Source organism: Cryptosporidium hominis, assembly GCF_000006425.1.
Source record: "Cryptosporidium hominis TU502 chromosome 8 CHRO018119, whole genome shotgun sequence".
In the NCBI taxonomy this organism is placed as follows: Eukaryota; Apicomplexa; class Conoidasida; order Eucoccidiorida; family Cryptosporidiidae; genus Cryptosporidium; species Cryptosporidium hominis.
The window spans coordinates 1-14,237 of record NW_667436.1 but is presented as its reverse complement, the minus strand read 5'-3'; the positions used below and the strand labels follow the sequence as shown (position 1 = coordinate 14,237).

The 14,237-nt window shown below is 32.4% G+C and overlaps 6 protein-coding genes across 6 annotated transcripts; 4 read left to right on the top strand and 2 right to left on the bottom strand.

Annotated features, from left to right (window-relative positions):
- The first annotated feature begins 153 nt into the window (after positions 1-153).
- Positions 154-1,818, top strand: Chro.80331 (hypothetical protein). Its single annotated transcript, XM_662901.1, has 1 exon — positions 154-1,818. One exon carries the CDS (start codon positions 154-156, stop codon positions 1,816-1,818), a length of 1,665 nt encoding a protein of 554 aa, XP_667993.1.
- Positions 1,819-2,162: 344 nt separating this feature from the next.
- Positions 2,163-3,698, top strand: Chro.80330 (hypothetical protein). The annotated part of the gene is made up of 1 exon (XM_662900.1): positions 2,163-3,698. The coding sequence occupies one exon, from the start codon at positions 2,163-2,165 to the stop codon at positions 3,696-3,698; it is 1,536 nt and encodes a 511-aa protein (XP_667992.1).
- A 464-nt stretch (positions 3,699-4,162) lies between these two features.
- Positions 4,163-4,810, bottom strand: Chro.80329 (dnaJ). The annotated part of the gene is made up of 1 exon (XM_662899.1): positions 4,163-4,810. One exon carries the CDS (start codon positions 4,808-4,810, stop codon positions 4,163-4,165), a length of 648 nt encoding a protein of 215 aa, XP_667991.1.
- A 407-nt stretch (positions 4,811-5,217) lies between these two features.
- On the top strand, positions 5,218-6,591 carry Chro.80328 (uridine kinase/uracil phosphoribosyltransferase). The annotated part of the gene is made up of 1 exon (XM_662898.1): positions 5,218-6,591. The coding sequence occupies one exon, from the start codon at positions 5,218-5,220 to the stop codon at positions 6,589-6,591; it is 1,374 nt and encodes a 457-aa protein (XP_667990.1).
- A 249-nt stretch (positions 6,592-6,840) lies between these two features.
- On the top strand, positions 6,841-8,565 carry Chro.80327 (notch receptor protein). The annotated part of the gene is made up of 1 exon (XM_662897.1): positions 6,841-8,565. One exon carries the CDS (start codon positions 6,841-6,843, stop codon positions 8,563-8,565), a length of 1,725 nt encoding a protein of 574 aa, XP_667989.1.
- Positions 8,566-8,721: 156 nt separating this feature from the next.
- Chro.80326 (hypothetical protein) lies at positions 8,722-14,049 on the bottom strand. Its single annotated transcript, XM_662896.1, has 1 exon — positions 8,722-14,049. The coding sequence occupies one exon, from the start codon at positions 14,047-14,049 to the stop codon at positions 8,722-8,724; it is 5,328 nt and encodes a 1,775-aa protein (XP_667988.1).
- Positions 14,050-14,237: the final 188 nt, after the last annotated feature.

Genomic DNA, 14,237 nt, shown 5'->3' with positions numbered 1-14,237 from the left:
CTTCTCCAACTAAATAAGTAAATAAACTAAACTGAAATTCTTGTTGCTGAATATTTTCCAGTACAAGCTCAATTCAAAATTTTTGAAATAACAATTCCGTAGTGACTGAATGGCTAGCTTAATTGCACGTCTGACTTATAACGAAGACGAAAAATGAATCATTTGAACGAAATAAATACTAGTGAAAAGACTGAAAATGGGTCGAGCACATTAATTGAGCAATCTTTCAATAAAACAGGAACTGTCCCATCGACAGCATGTGTATCGCCAATACTAGAAGGGAAAAGTTTGTCAAATAATTATATCGAATCATTGTTCACAAATTCAGGTCAAAATACTAGCCAAGCAATAAATTCATCTCTAGGACAAAATATTGGGATTGGTTTAAACCTTGGATTTGGGTTAAATATGAATATAGGTGGAATTAATGAATTAAACCCTGGTTTTCCCCTGATTTTGCCGAACCAGCTGTATCAAGTAAACAACGCTCTTGGTGCAGTTCGAGCTGTATTGCCAGACTGTTATAGTGCCATTCCAAGAGGCTACAATTTAAACGGCGCAGTAGTTCCACAGAGTGTTATTCCAGTAAGTGGAATACCAATAGCCAGTTTTCCAGGAATAGAATCAATTTTGTCTACTCAAAACAATTTGTTATCTAAAGAGGAGAATCAATCTATTAATTCCATAAAATTGGATTCTCAACCTCCAATTATCAACCCATTGTTGCAGTCACCACTGTTGTCAATCGGATCTCAACCCTCGATTATTCACCCGAATATCATGCCTAGAATATCGCCAATAATTGGCCCATGTCTAGGCTCGATTTATCAGAATAATTTGGTTAGTGGAACCGAAAATTGCGATATTGGCAAAATTAAAAAGCCAGCGCTTCCGTTGAAAAAGGAAATAGGCGTGCCAGAAGAAAGTGATAAGCTTAATTCATTGCTGAATTCTTATCTAAATAATATTGCTAGTCTGGCGGATGCACATGAAAGAGTAAAAAATTATTTGAACGCAAACGGTGACTTTAATAAAAGTACTAATATTGTTTGTGATGATTCGATGAAGCTGATTGGAAACCCCGGACTGCCAGATTACAGCTTAAGGAATATTAAATTGGGCCAGATTTCATTTGAAAATCTTTCAAATGGCATTTCTCACAGTAGTGGCTCAGACCAATGCATTCTAGGGGAACCAAATGATGTTTTTAAGATTAGCCATACAAGAAAATATAGATTAGGCGACCAGGGAAGGGCATTATTGAAAAGTGAGTTGTCAGCCTACCTTAGAAGTCATCCCGAAAAAAGAGTTGAAGCAAGCAAAATAGCGGATATTCGGAACGCAACTACAAAGCAGCTTTGGCAAATAGCGGCTATGTGTGGGCTTGAAGAACGGTTTATAAACTTACATGCACAATCGCTCGCTCAAAGCAAAGGGAAAGTGGGTTTGAGGGGTACAAAGAGAAAGCCTAGCACTAACATTAATGAGTTGACTAAGGTAAGCGAACAGGTAAATGGTGGAGACTTTGCTCTGCCTTCAAGTACGACTGAGTCACAAGAATTAGATCCTAAATCGAATTCTACTGAATTATTAGTTGTAAAAAGTAATGGTTCTATCGAAACATCTACATTTGAATACAAAACACCAAATATTGAAATAGAAGCTCAAGCAGAAATCGAAGATCAATCAGCAGATACTGGAGGAGAGATTAATACTTTGGTAACTGCTAATGGTATAAATTCCGAATGGAGTGAAGTGAGGGAGAATTCAATTATTTCTACCGAAAATGACGTGAAGAGAATAAAAGTGGATGCTTAATATTTGTGGTTTATATATATTTTTTCAGCGCTATTTTGCTACCTCTTCTTCTTTTTTTGATAAGATACAGGAGCAATATGATGAAATCGCAAAAGGAGAATATTGACTAATCAAATCACACTAAGGTGACTAATTTGAAAAGTGGTACTTGAGTAGCTGTATTATTTCTCTTATTTAGTGTTTCTTAGTATTCTATTTTGGTGTTAGTAAAACTTATAGATTTAATTTGTGAGCGTTATTATATTATATTTGTGGGTAATTTGAGCTTGGTAGACTTGTTCTGCGATACTCGATAAATGTAAAAGTTTCGCGCGTAAGATTTGAACAACTTGTAATTGCGAAGTATGGAGATAAAATTAGGTGATAGAGTGTCGCATTTGGAAGATGAAAGAATTGGGACAATCTGCTCAACCGTATTTAATGAGAATGGCGAGGAACTTTTTGGGGTTTTGTGGGATTCAGATATAAATTACAATTCACTAAATTCAGATATACAAAATATTTCATCATGTTATATGAACAAAAATAAGGTAGAAAAGAAACTAGAACTTCACGAAATAAATGAATTATCGTCAGGAATTTCTTTTCAAGAAGCTATTAGAAGTCGATATTTATGCGATGAAGAAGTTGAAAATTTTGTGGGTTTGAAAAAGGCACAGGAGTATTGCAAAAAAATATCAATTTTATCTCTAGAAAGAATGAGCATTGTTACTTGTGCCTGTAAAGAACTTATGAAATCTTTAGAATCTCCTGTAGACTTGACCTTATGCTACAATAATATTAATTCTCTTTGCTTAAACAATAATTTACTATCAGATTGGAACTCTTTATTTTGCATACTGTCTCATTTACCAAAACTTGAATGCTTAATGCTAAATGGGAATAGGTTCAAAGAAATTTCTTTTATTAACCATAATCAGTTCAATAATATCAAAGTTTTAAGTATGAGTAAAACCTTCGTTAAATTTGAGCAGCTAATGCTGTTATTTAGAGAAGACTCAGTATTGCCTAATGTCAACTATGTTAACCTTTCATCGAACAACTACTATTTTATTTCAATGGATTATTCAAACCCAACAATTCAAAGGTTAGATTTGAGCCTAAACTTACTATCTGATTGGGAGAATATAGAAAATATCCTAAAATATTTGACGGGTCTGAAAAGCTTGAACATATCCAGTAATTATTTTTTTAAATTACCGATATTAAAAACAAATACAAATATTGATATTAAATTCCCAAATATTTTAGAATTAAACTTGGACAACTGCGGGATTATTGAACTTGGCACAATTGTTTACTTAAGGAAAGCTTTCCCAAACTTAGAGCACCTTTGTCTTAGAAACAACATTATTTTGAATAACACTACAATAGATTTAAGAAGTATAATAATTTCTATATTACCAAATATAAAAACCTTCAATAAAAGTATAATTAATAAGCAAGATATTATTTCATATCAGCGTTATTATATTTCTCAATATACAGTACTAAAAAATAATATGTTGAAAGAGATAGACCCAAATGGAGATATTCTCTGCGAATTCATCATAGAAAACGACATATCAATTCATCAAAATTTAATTCCTGACTCCGATAATATGATTAAAGACGAAAAATACTTAGATATAAGCTTTATTCCTCAATTTAAATGTTGCATTGACTGTAATCCAACCACAATTAAACTAAACAAAAAAATGGCCGTATCTGATGTTAAAGTTTTAATTTGGAAGATTTACAAAATACAAAAAAATGAATCATTGGAGTATATATTTGTTAATAACAAAAATAAGATTAAAATTGAAGGATACAGTGATTCTCATTCACTATCTGACTTGGGAATTGAAACAAATGGAAAAATTTACATTCAGGATTTGTGAGACTAAGTAAAGGCTGAATAAATTTTATATACCCAGAATAAAATAAAAATAATCGTACCAATAGATAGCCCTGACTTCTCTTCTAAATCAAGATTATCCTCTAGTAAATTATAAACATTATTAAAAGAGCTATCCCATGATTCGTTTAGAAACGGTTCTTCAATTAATAATTGATTAAACTCTAAACTAGTTTGTTCCATGTGTTTAATTACCTCTGTCTTTAATGCATCTGACTGAAAATTTGGAGTAACAATGCTGTAATTGTATGTTGAAATACCGCTCTCTTCGGTTTTTCTCTGGCTCTTTGACTTTATTTCATTATAGAAATCTTCTATATATATTAGTAATCGCAGCTTCTTCCTCAATAGAGATTGGTAAAACTCTGCAAGTTCGTTTTTGTAGAAACTTGTCGCAAAAATGGGAGAATAGTTGTAAAGAATTCATTATTGTTATGTATAGCCCTTCTAAAACTCTAATTTTCTCGACCGGGAGAAAATTTCTGAAAATGGGAATAAATGTAGAAAATCGTTTCCATTCCTATCAAATCTAAGTAAAATCCCGCATGATAACGTCCAAACTATAAAACAAAGGATTATTCTTCTTATATTTTCTTGATCATTCCACATCAATAATGACAAACAAATCGGAATTACAGCAGTAACAAAAGGTACTATAGTCAGATGTAATGGATAATCAATGAATTCTTCATCTTCTGAAGCCTTGTATAAATCTAAATTATTTTCAACTGTTCCGAATCTACGATACCAACTTCTTCTTAAATCGTTTGATAGTATTTCATTAGCATTCCTAATTTTAGAATAAATTTCTCTTGCACTTATATCTGAGTTTTTATCCGGGTGGAACTTAAGAGCTAATTTTCTGTATGCTGCGGTAATCTCGGACTTTGACGCATTACTCGATATACCCAAAGTTTGGTAGTGGTTTTGAGAAACTCTTACATTTTGCAATACACATGCAATCACTAACACAAATAGTGCAAGAATAACTCCGTTTACTTGATTTTTTTTGTTCCAAGTTCTTTTTGTTGAAGTAAGCCACCCGACAACAGGAGATATTACAAGCGTATATATAATAAGTTGGTCGTCAATCATTGAGAATACTGATTAATATTGCTATTACGTATTCTATAATATTAATCAACTAGTCCACAAAGAATTTGATATCGCGCTAGAAAAAAAAAAAATTTTATAATTAAATCTTTTCCCCCTTTTATATATCAACAACAGATCAAGTCAGAACAGTTAGTGATTACTTTTAATTGCTTCAAATTTTCAATCCAAACCTAGTAAAACTATTTTTAATCAATGTTTAGCTTTCATTTTCAAAACTGTTACCGCCGATACTGTTATTGATCATATTTGTTTAAAAATTTCGACGTTAAATATTTTGAAACGTTTATAATAAGACAATAACTTCTAAATTTGTTTATATTAATAGTTATAAATATTGCCGCAGATTTACTTCATTACTATTTTTTGATTATTAATTTGAATATATAATGTCTAATATCAGTCTTGAAAAATTAATTTCTAAAGACATATATTATGGCGATCAAGCTTTAACGCCTAGCAGCAATTCAAATGTTTTTGTTATTGCAGTTGCAGGGGGAAGTGCAAGCGGAAAAACAAGTGTATGTACCAGAATTTTTTCAGAGTTAGGAGATAAACGAGTTACGGTAATTGAGACTGATAGTTTTTATAAAACTCCTGTCTTAGAGGAGGGACAAACTATGGCAGACTACAACTTTGATCATCCTAATTCTGTGGACTTTGAACTTCTATACAATGTTTTACTAAGTTTGAAAAACGGGGAAGGGGTTCACATCCCTAACTACTGTTTTAAACAACATAAGAGATTGGAAACAGGAAGGAAAGTTTCTCCAGCATCTATTATTATTGTTGAAGGCATATTTATCCTTTTTCATCCAAAAATAAGACATCTTATAAATATGTCAATTTTTGTCGATACTGACGATGATATTCGTCTTGTACGTAGAATAAGAAGAGATACTATTGAGAGAGGCAGACAAATTGACGATATTCTTAATCAATATGAGAAAACGGTTAAGCCATCCTATGATGAATTTATTTATCCGACTAGAAGATATGCAGATATCGTAATTCCCCATTATCCAAATGAAGTTGCTGTTGACCTTGTTGTACAACATCTTAGATACAAGTTAAAAATGGATGATTTAAGAAAAATTTACTCTAATTTGCATATTATTCCTTCTAATTGTCAAATACGCCATATGCACTCTATTATAAGGAATAAGGATACATCAGCGGTGGACTTTGTCTTTTGGTCAGATAGATTAATTCGACTAGTCGTCGAAAATGCTCTTGGCCATTTGTCTTTTACTGGTCAAACAATTGAAACACCTATTGGAGAACTATACGATGGAGTGCAATTTAATTACAAGGATAAACTCTGCGCGGTCTCAATAGTTAGAGGAGGAGAAAGTATGGAAATAGGTTTATCTGCTGTTTGTAAAGATATTCCAATAGGAAAAATTCTACTTGAGTTCCAAAATCCTAAAACAGAACTTGATGCCCAGTTTGATAAACCTAGAATTATCTACTGCAAATTACCCGATGATATTGCCTCAAGGAATGTATTTATTTTAGATCCTATTCTTGGGAATGGATTTGGGGTATTTTCCGCAATTAAATATTTGTTATCAAAAGGGGTTTTGCAGCGTAAAATTATTGTTCTTAGTCTTATTGTTGCTCATAATGCAATACATAGAATATGTAAAGAGTTCCCGGAGGTAACTCTAGTTACGACTGAAATTGACCGTGATGTTAACTCTGATGGTTTTGTAATTCCAGGATTAGGTTGTTTTGCTGATCGATACTTTGGAACCGAATAACAAAGAACTTTAATTAAGGGGAATAAATGATATAAAATTAAATTTATTTAAATATTTTGATAAAAAACTGTTTGCATGCAAATATCGATAGTTTAATTATTACATGCATGTTATAAAATTTTAAGAATTTAGGATTTTAAAACGGAAAAATCGGAATCTATTTCAATTTGAACCTTTTTAGTATAGGCGTCCGATATATATATGCATATTTATATGTTTATTTGTTAGTATAATATTTTATGATGCATAATGAGGGAGGTTTTAATGCTAATATTTTACTTAATAGTTATTGTAGGGCTCGTGGTCTCTGCGGAGTCCGGTGACCTTTATATCAATGAAAAACTCAATGTTATTCCTGTAAGAAATAATCTGATCAACGTTGTTCCAACTAAGTCGAACAATCAAATGCTTAATAGCAGGAGTAGTATCGTGCTTGATAAATTGAGGCAGAAATTTCCAAATTGTCCCTTGAGTTGCGAAGAGTCTTGGATAGGTGATGGTTGGTGTGACAAAGAGTGTTTCTCCGATGATTGTGGAAATGACGGAGGTGATTGCGTTGGGTGGTGTGCGCCTGAGTGCCGTCCTACTTGGCTTGGGGATGGACAGTGCGACATTGATTGCTTTAATTCAAAGTGCAATTGGGATAACGGTGATTGTAAAGGACATAACTTCGATTTAAATAAAGAAATAATATTAAATTTAGAAAATAAATGGCCGAACATAACCAATCTTGAATTTGACTACTCTAAATGCAATTGTAATAAAGAACTGCTTGGAAATAACGTTTGTGATATAGAATGCAATAGTATCGAATGTAACATGGATAAAGGTGACTGTTTACATAGATGTAATTCTCGTTGTATTAACATGTGGCTTGGAGATGGTCAATGTGACCCAAATTGTGATACTATAGAGTGTTTCTATGATAAAGGTGACTGTAAAACTTGTTCAGGAAACTGCAGAACATGGATGATAGGGAATGGAATATGCGATAATAGTTGTAACAATAAAGACTGCAACTATGACGGAGGAGACTGTACAAATATTTGTTCAGTTTCAAAAGTTGACTATAATAATCAGCCTTTAATCTATAAATTTTGCTTAAATTCTTGGCTAGGTGATGGGTACTGTGATGAAGATTGTAATAATGAAAATTGTGATTTTGATAAGGGTGATTGTAATTCCAAAAAAAATGATTCTCCATTAGATACTATTTATTCATATGAAGCTAGCCTCAACCCACCAAGAAAAATCAGAGATAACAAAAATAAAGTAAGTAATTCAAATATAAAAAGAGATAATTCCATTGTAAATTCTCAACACGAACAAAATATCTTTACTACTACTACTGCAACAAAAACATCAACAATAACTACTACTACTACTACTACTACTACTACTACTACTACTACTACTACTACTACTACTACTACCACTACTATTACTACCACTACTACTACTACCACTACTACTACTACTACTACTACTATTGCTGTTGCTTTTTCCAAAAATTACTTAAATTATTTTGGAACTATGAATTCAGACACGAATTTATCTAGTAATACGATCTCAAGAACGATTACTTCTACAACTACAGTAAACACAAATTTTAATTTGATAAATTATAATCATCATAATACTCGAACAGCAAATTTTCTAGATTATCCTAGATACACTAATCACCCAGTCCAATACTCGATTCAGGATAGGAATTCTCAAAACAATCGTTATTATGGAACATACAATTCTCAAGGTGGGTACTACAATTATAATCCTATTTCGAATGGCTACAATTTGCCATTATACCCAAGCCAAAATTATTTATATTCTAACAACTATAGTTATAATCAAAATCCGGGGAATAGTGCAAATAATCTTCAAAACTACAATTCAAATCAGAGATATATTAATAATTATAATTCCAACCGAAGTGACCATAACGGAAATTTTAGATATTATGAAAGAAGAAATTAAAAAAAAAAATCAAATGAAGGAGAATTGAAAATAGGTAAGATTAATATTTGAATTTCAATAGAATCTAAGAAGCTAGTTTGCTATTTAATATTTATTACCTGAATTTTATTATTAAATAAAGAATGATCTCACAGTTACTCCAGATACTAAATCAGTTTAGAAAATATGTTTGTCTTCTTCAATTGCTGCTCTGAACCTTCTCAAAAATTCAGAAACTAATTGGTGTGGTACAACAACTGCTCTTGGTTGATTATTATATAGCATAGAGTACGAGCCACTCTTTAATGCAGCGACTCGGTCTTCAGATAGCTCGAGCGCAATTCTTTGAGGACACATCCCTGATTCAGAAAGAGACATAATTCTAATTTTTTCGTCTGTAGTAAGTTGATTAATCTCGAATTGCTGCCTTACACTTGGATTTCTGAAACAGAAAATAACATCATTTTCAGTTACACAAATGGACTCTCTTGTATTGATTCCTCCTTCAATCATCAAGTCATGGAAATCTAATAGAATAACTTCATAGCATAGATCCCATCCATAAACAGATGTAATCATATCTTCTGGTTTAATCTTTGAAGATACAGAGTTAGAAGGTTGGTTTGTACTGGCTATACCAGTTGTAGTTGTTCCAAATTTCTTAGTCCCCGAATTTGTTCCAGTTTTGTACCTCTTTGTACTAGAATTATTTCCAAAGTTTCTATGATTATTTGAAACAGATATGCTTCCATTTCTTGCTCCATAACCATAGTCAAACGCAGCAGAAATTGGGTTATATGCTCCTAATGTTACTGGCATAAACCCTCCGATCGTTGACGATGCACTTAATACTGCTTGCGGAATTCTAGATGTGCGGCCACGCACTGACTCAGAATGAATGCCTTCAAGCTCATCCAAGAACGTATTAATTCCTCTAATTGCAACTGCTGGAACCCACTCGTCAACATTCCAATCTAAATTTATGCATGCTGCTAGGTTATTTAGTACTGTATTACTTTTTCTTACAAAACATAAATTATCCAATGATACCACTTTTCCTGGTTCAATTTCAATCATCTTGTTTCTTATTTCATAATGAGCCTTATGGAAATATGTTCTAAACCCTAATGGGTTCCTAACTAATAATCCATCTTCCAATATTTCGTGGTTTGCAAGTTCATTTGCCAAATACATACTTGTAATAAAAGCTCCACCACTTTCGTGTTGCATCTCATTAACGATTCTAGTTGATTTCTCTGTTTGTAAATTCTTTGGTGGAATGATTCTGATATTAAGAATGCTATTCATATTCGAAGTTATAAATTCTTGCAGTAAATCTTCATTTGAAAGAATATAGTCTTCAATAGAGTTTGTTTCATTTAATAAAGGCAAATAACGAATATGGCCATCAAAGTCAGTAACAACTAGCTCAACTACATGGTGTGGCCCTAATACAATCTCTTTATACAATCCATTATCAATTCCACTTTCTTGTAATCTTTGAGCAATTGATTTGCAAGCTTCCATTACCTTGTTCTTTAAAACACGGATGCTGTCAGCCAAATAAACTCTAATATTATGTCTCTCTTCTACCTGGCCTGGTGGTCTAAAAGGAATATCAACCTGATACTCTGTCTTGCCTTCAGCCTCATAATATGAGCCAAAATTTCCTCTAGTGAATGTACGGCAGAGATTTACAGTTGATGCGCCGCGACTTACTGCGCTAAGTAGACTTGTTTGAGAATTTATTCTTTTAGAGTTAAATGAATTAATTGCTGAAGATAATTGTTGTTGTTGCAATAATATTTCCTCTTCTTCATCTACTTTAAGCTCTTCCTCATCTTCATCAATATTGTAAGATTTATTTCTTGGAATAGAAGTTGATTCTATTTTATTTATCTCTTCATCAGAAATGTTTGAAGATGACTTAGCAATAGAATTCAATTTAGAATCTAAAGTACCGTCAGCTTCTTTATTATTTTCGCCATCATTATTGAATGATAGAGAATTAAACAATGAAGATTGCCTAGTCATAAACAGAGCAGCTATCCTAGAAGTTGCAGTAGAAGCTTGCTTTAATACAGCCCCTGAGTTACTCTCCGTTCTTGTCGGCAACTTTTCGGCATTATTAACGTTATTGTCTTGATAGGAATTGTTTGAAACCATTTTTTCCAATTCTTCATCTCCAACTAAAGTAGATTTCTTTGATAACATCTTTTCAATCTCACTTTTAGCAATACTATTGTTGCTCGTTAATGAAATACCTGATTTCAACTTCTCTGCTTCTATACTTTGACAACCAACATCTTCATTTGTATTTTCACTCTCTGTTAATAAAGGCATTGAAGAATGCACCGATAAAGACGGCTCGAATACTTGTTTTGAATTTGTTGAAATCATTGATCTCTGAGTCATGTATCCATCTTCATTCATTAATGTTGAGGCATTCATTGAAATAACACTTCTCTGACTTTGATTACCAATATTATTATTTGAGCCAGAGATTACTAGAGATTGGCTTAATTGATTTGCTAGCTCGTCATTATTATTCATTATTTTTAATGGAACGCCTAGGATTTCATCAACGCTGTAATGAGGATAAGATTTGTTTTCTTCGAGGGTTAAATTAACTTCTACATTTAATTTAAGATATCGATTAGGCTCGCATGTACGATCATTAGCAGTGATTCTCCTTATTGCTTCTGTTACTAATGTGAAATCACAGAACTTTGTAACAAAACTATATTTATCGATTAAGATATTGTGTAAATTGAAGACAAAACTAGCAGTAGGCACTCTTTCTTTACCATTTGCAGCTCCGTCACTAAATAATAGTCTTGGGAAATCGACAGTTGCTAAACCTGATTCAAATGCTTGTCTGAATTGATTTGCTCCTCTAACATCTGTTGTGTGCAAATCATCACTAGTTTCTGTACCATATTGTACTCTTGAATCAATAAAGTGGCCTTTCTCATCAATTGTTAGATCAATTATTCTAATTTCATGTTTACTTCTCTTCCCACTAATAATTATTCTTAATGTTTTAATTAAACCTGGGAAAGGATCATTAATATCAAAATGCCTTAGGCAAGTATGAACAGAGAAATCAATTCCAAATAACCCTTCCAAAGATGCATTTTTTCTAATATGGTGCGTTATGGATCTCGATACATCCAAAATAAATTTACTGTCAATCATATGATCGATGTTATACCAATATGCATTTTCTTTAACACTTTTACCATTCATACAATTAATTGAGTTAAAGATACTCTTACTTCCTCTGCAATCACTAAAAATATTCATATTATCTATTGTAATATCTTCAGTATTTGATATTGAGCTTGTATCATACTTCAAATTGCGATAATTATGTGTAATATATTCCTTAGATACACGCCCATCATATCCCTTAGGAGGTATAATCAATGCCTTTACAACACTAGGTACATCGAAATAATGGTCAAATACTGAAGCTGTAATTTGGTAAATTCCAACATTATCTAATGGTATATTTGAACGTATGCATGCAGTTTGTACTATTGCTGCCACACCTGCCAGTGAAATTACATTTGAAGGAGCAACACCTAGTTTATCAGATACTTCAACTGGTAAATGAGTATTTAATTGAGAACCAATTTGAATAGCCGCTGGATATTGAGGAGTATGAGAATAATACATTGAATGGAATGCTACAGACAATCGATTTGCATCATCATAGCCAAATAAATCAAATAATAAATTGGCTTTTTCGCTTAATGTACCACGGGAACATAAAATAATGGATGCAATGAGTTCTCTTAAAGGTACTGGGGTTAATGTGACCTTCTCCTCTGATGAGTTCATAGATATTTTTGCAAAACTCTCGACAATCTCATCAACGTATGGTAAAAGAGAAGGAGCTGAGAAGAAAAATAATTGTTGCAATTGCGATCTAGTTGGGCCGTACTTTCCAGTGCTAATTTCCAATTTACCGGGATACATGGATCTCATTGTTGGTAAAGCATCTAAATTTCCACCACTCTCGTCCATTTTTCTATGACCACGAATAATATCTAATACGCTTTGTCTTGGCTCTGATTCCCATTCTTTCAATTTTTCCTCTTTTAGTTCGGAATGCAATTCATTCCTATATGACTCTACATTAACTGGTGCATAGATGCAGTGATAGCCACCATAATCACCCCATTGTTGTTTTCCAAATGAAAATGGTAACAAAGCGCTTGTATCCAACTCATTATTTGGTACATATGTATACCATGAAAATAGTAAGCTCATTTTATTACAATCATTATATATTGCTAATGTTCCATCATCACCATTTAATGATAAGCTACCACCGTCAGTTGACCACCTGTCTAAACTTAATTGTGCTGAACACAATAATTTATTTTCATCATCAAGCGCTTCGGAATCCAAAACTTCGATAAAAATTTCAACGGTCAACGGCATTTCGGATTCAGATGACTCTTTATGTAAATGATAGCTGTTGCGTCCATTTATATTTTTCTTTTGTGTAGGAGATTTCCAAATTGGTATTGGGAACATAAATACGTTATTTGATTTCCATATAAATGATCTAGAACATCTTTCGGTTGCAGGGTCTGTTGCAACTTTATACTGGTCCATTCTCACACAAACTACCGGAGATATGGGTTCATTATATTTGGCAAATTCACGTACTTCATCTATTTTTATTATTACATAACCAGCAATTCCAGGTGGTAATTGGTGCAGATTTCTCCCCGCATAGAGTGCTTGGAATTTAATTAATGGATATAGTGACTCTGTTAAATCTTTTAGTGATAATCCAGGAGAAGCAACAGTCTTGGGTACATATCTTCCTCCAATGAATCTCATTCCTAAATGTGAAGGTGCATCACTACCATGTTGATTTTGTAATGGGGTCATATTGATCATTTTTTCTAACACCGAATTTTGCTTTTTCGAAAACCATAAAGATTCTTGGTATGAAATAATATATGTCTCATATAATTTTAATATACTTTCATAAATTTTCTTGTTTCCAAAAATGATAAAATCAGCTCTTTCAATGCCGTGTACCATTTCTAATGGATCTCTCATAGTAGCCATAGTAGATTTAATAGTTTCACGAATACACTTAGAAGAAATCAATGGGTTGATATTAATTTCACGATATGATTCTGTTATGATAAAGTAAGATAAGCATATTAAAATACGCCTACTAAGTGAAATATTTATTTTATTATCATTATAATCAATATCATTTTTATGATCATGTTTATGATGGTGCTCTCTTTTTTTCATGAAAATATCTTTTGGTTGGAAGTATACATTGAACAATAAGTCATACAATTGTGTAATTGTTGAGGATGGTAATGAGCCTGCAAATATTGATGTTAGACATCCATAAAATATTTCTTCAAGTTGGAACCCGGATGCTAACATATTATCGTATTCAAATGGATGTAGTAATTCTAAAGCACTCTTTAAGAAAATAATATCATTAATCTGCGCAGGCATATCATTGTTTAAATCATCCTCTTGTTCTTCTGTTGTATAATAAGGCAATAGAGCACCTTTTATCAATTTCTTATTCTTCAAAGATCTATTTTCATCTTTTTTATCTTCTTCATTATTAGATTTTAAATAAATATTATGCCTAGAACCGCACACAGAATAAACTAGATAGAAAACATCTTCTGGAGTCA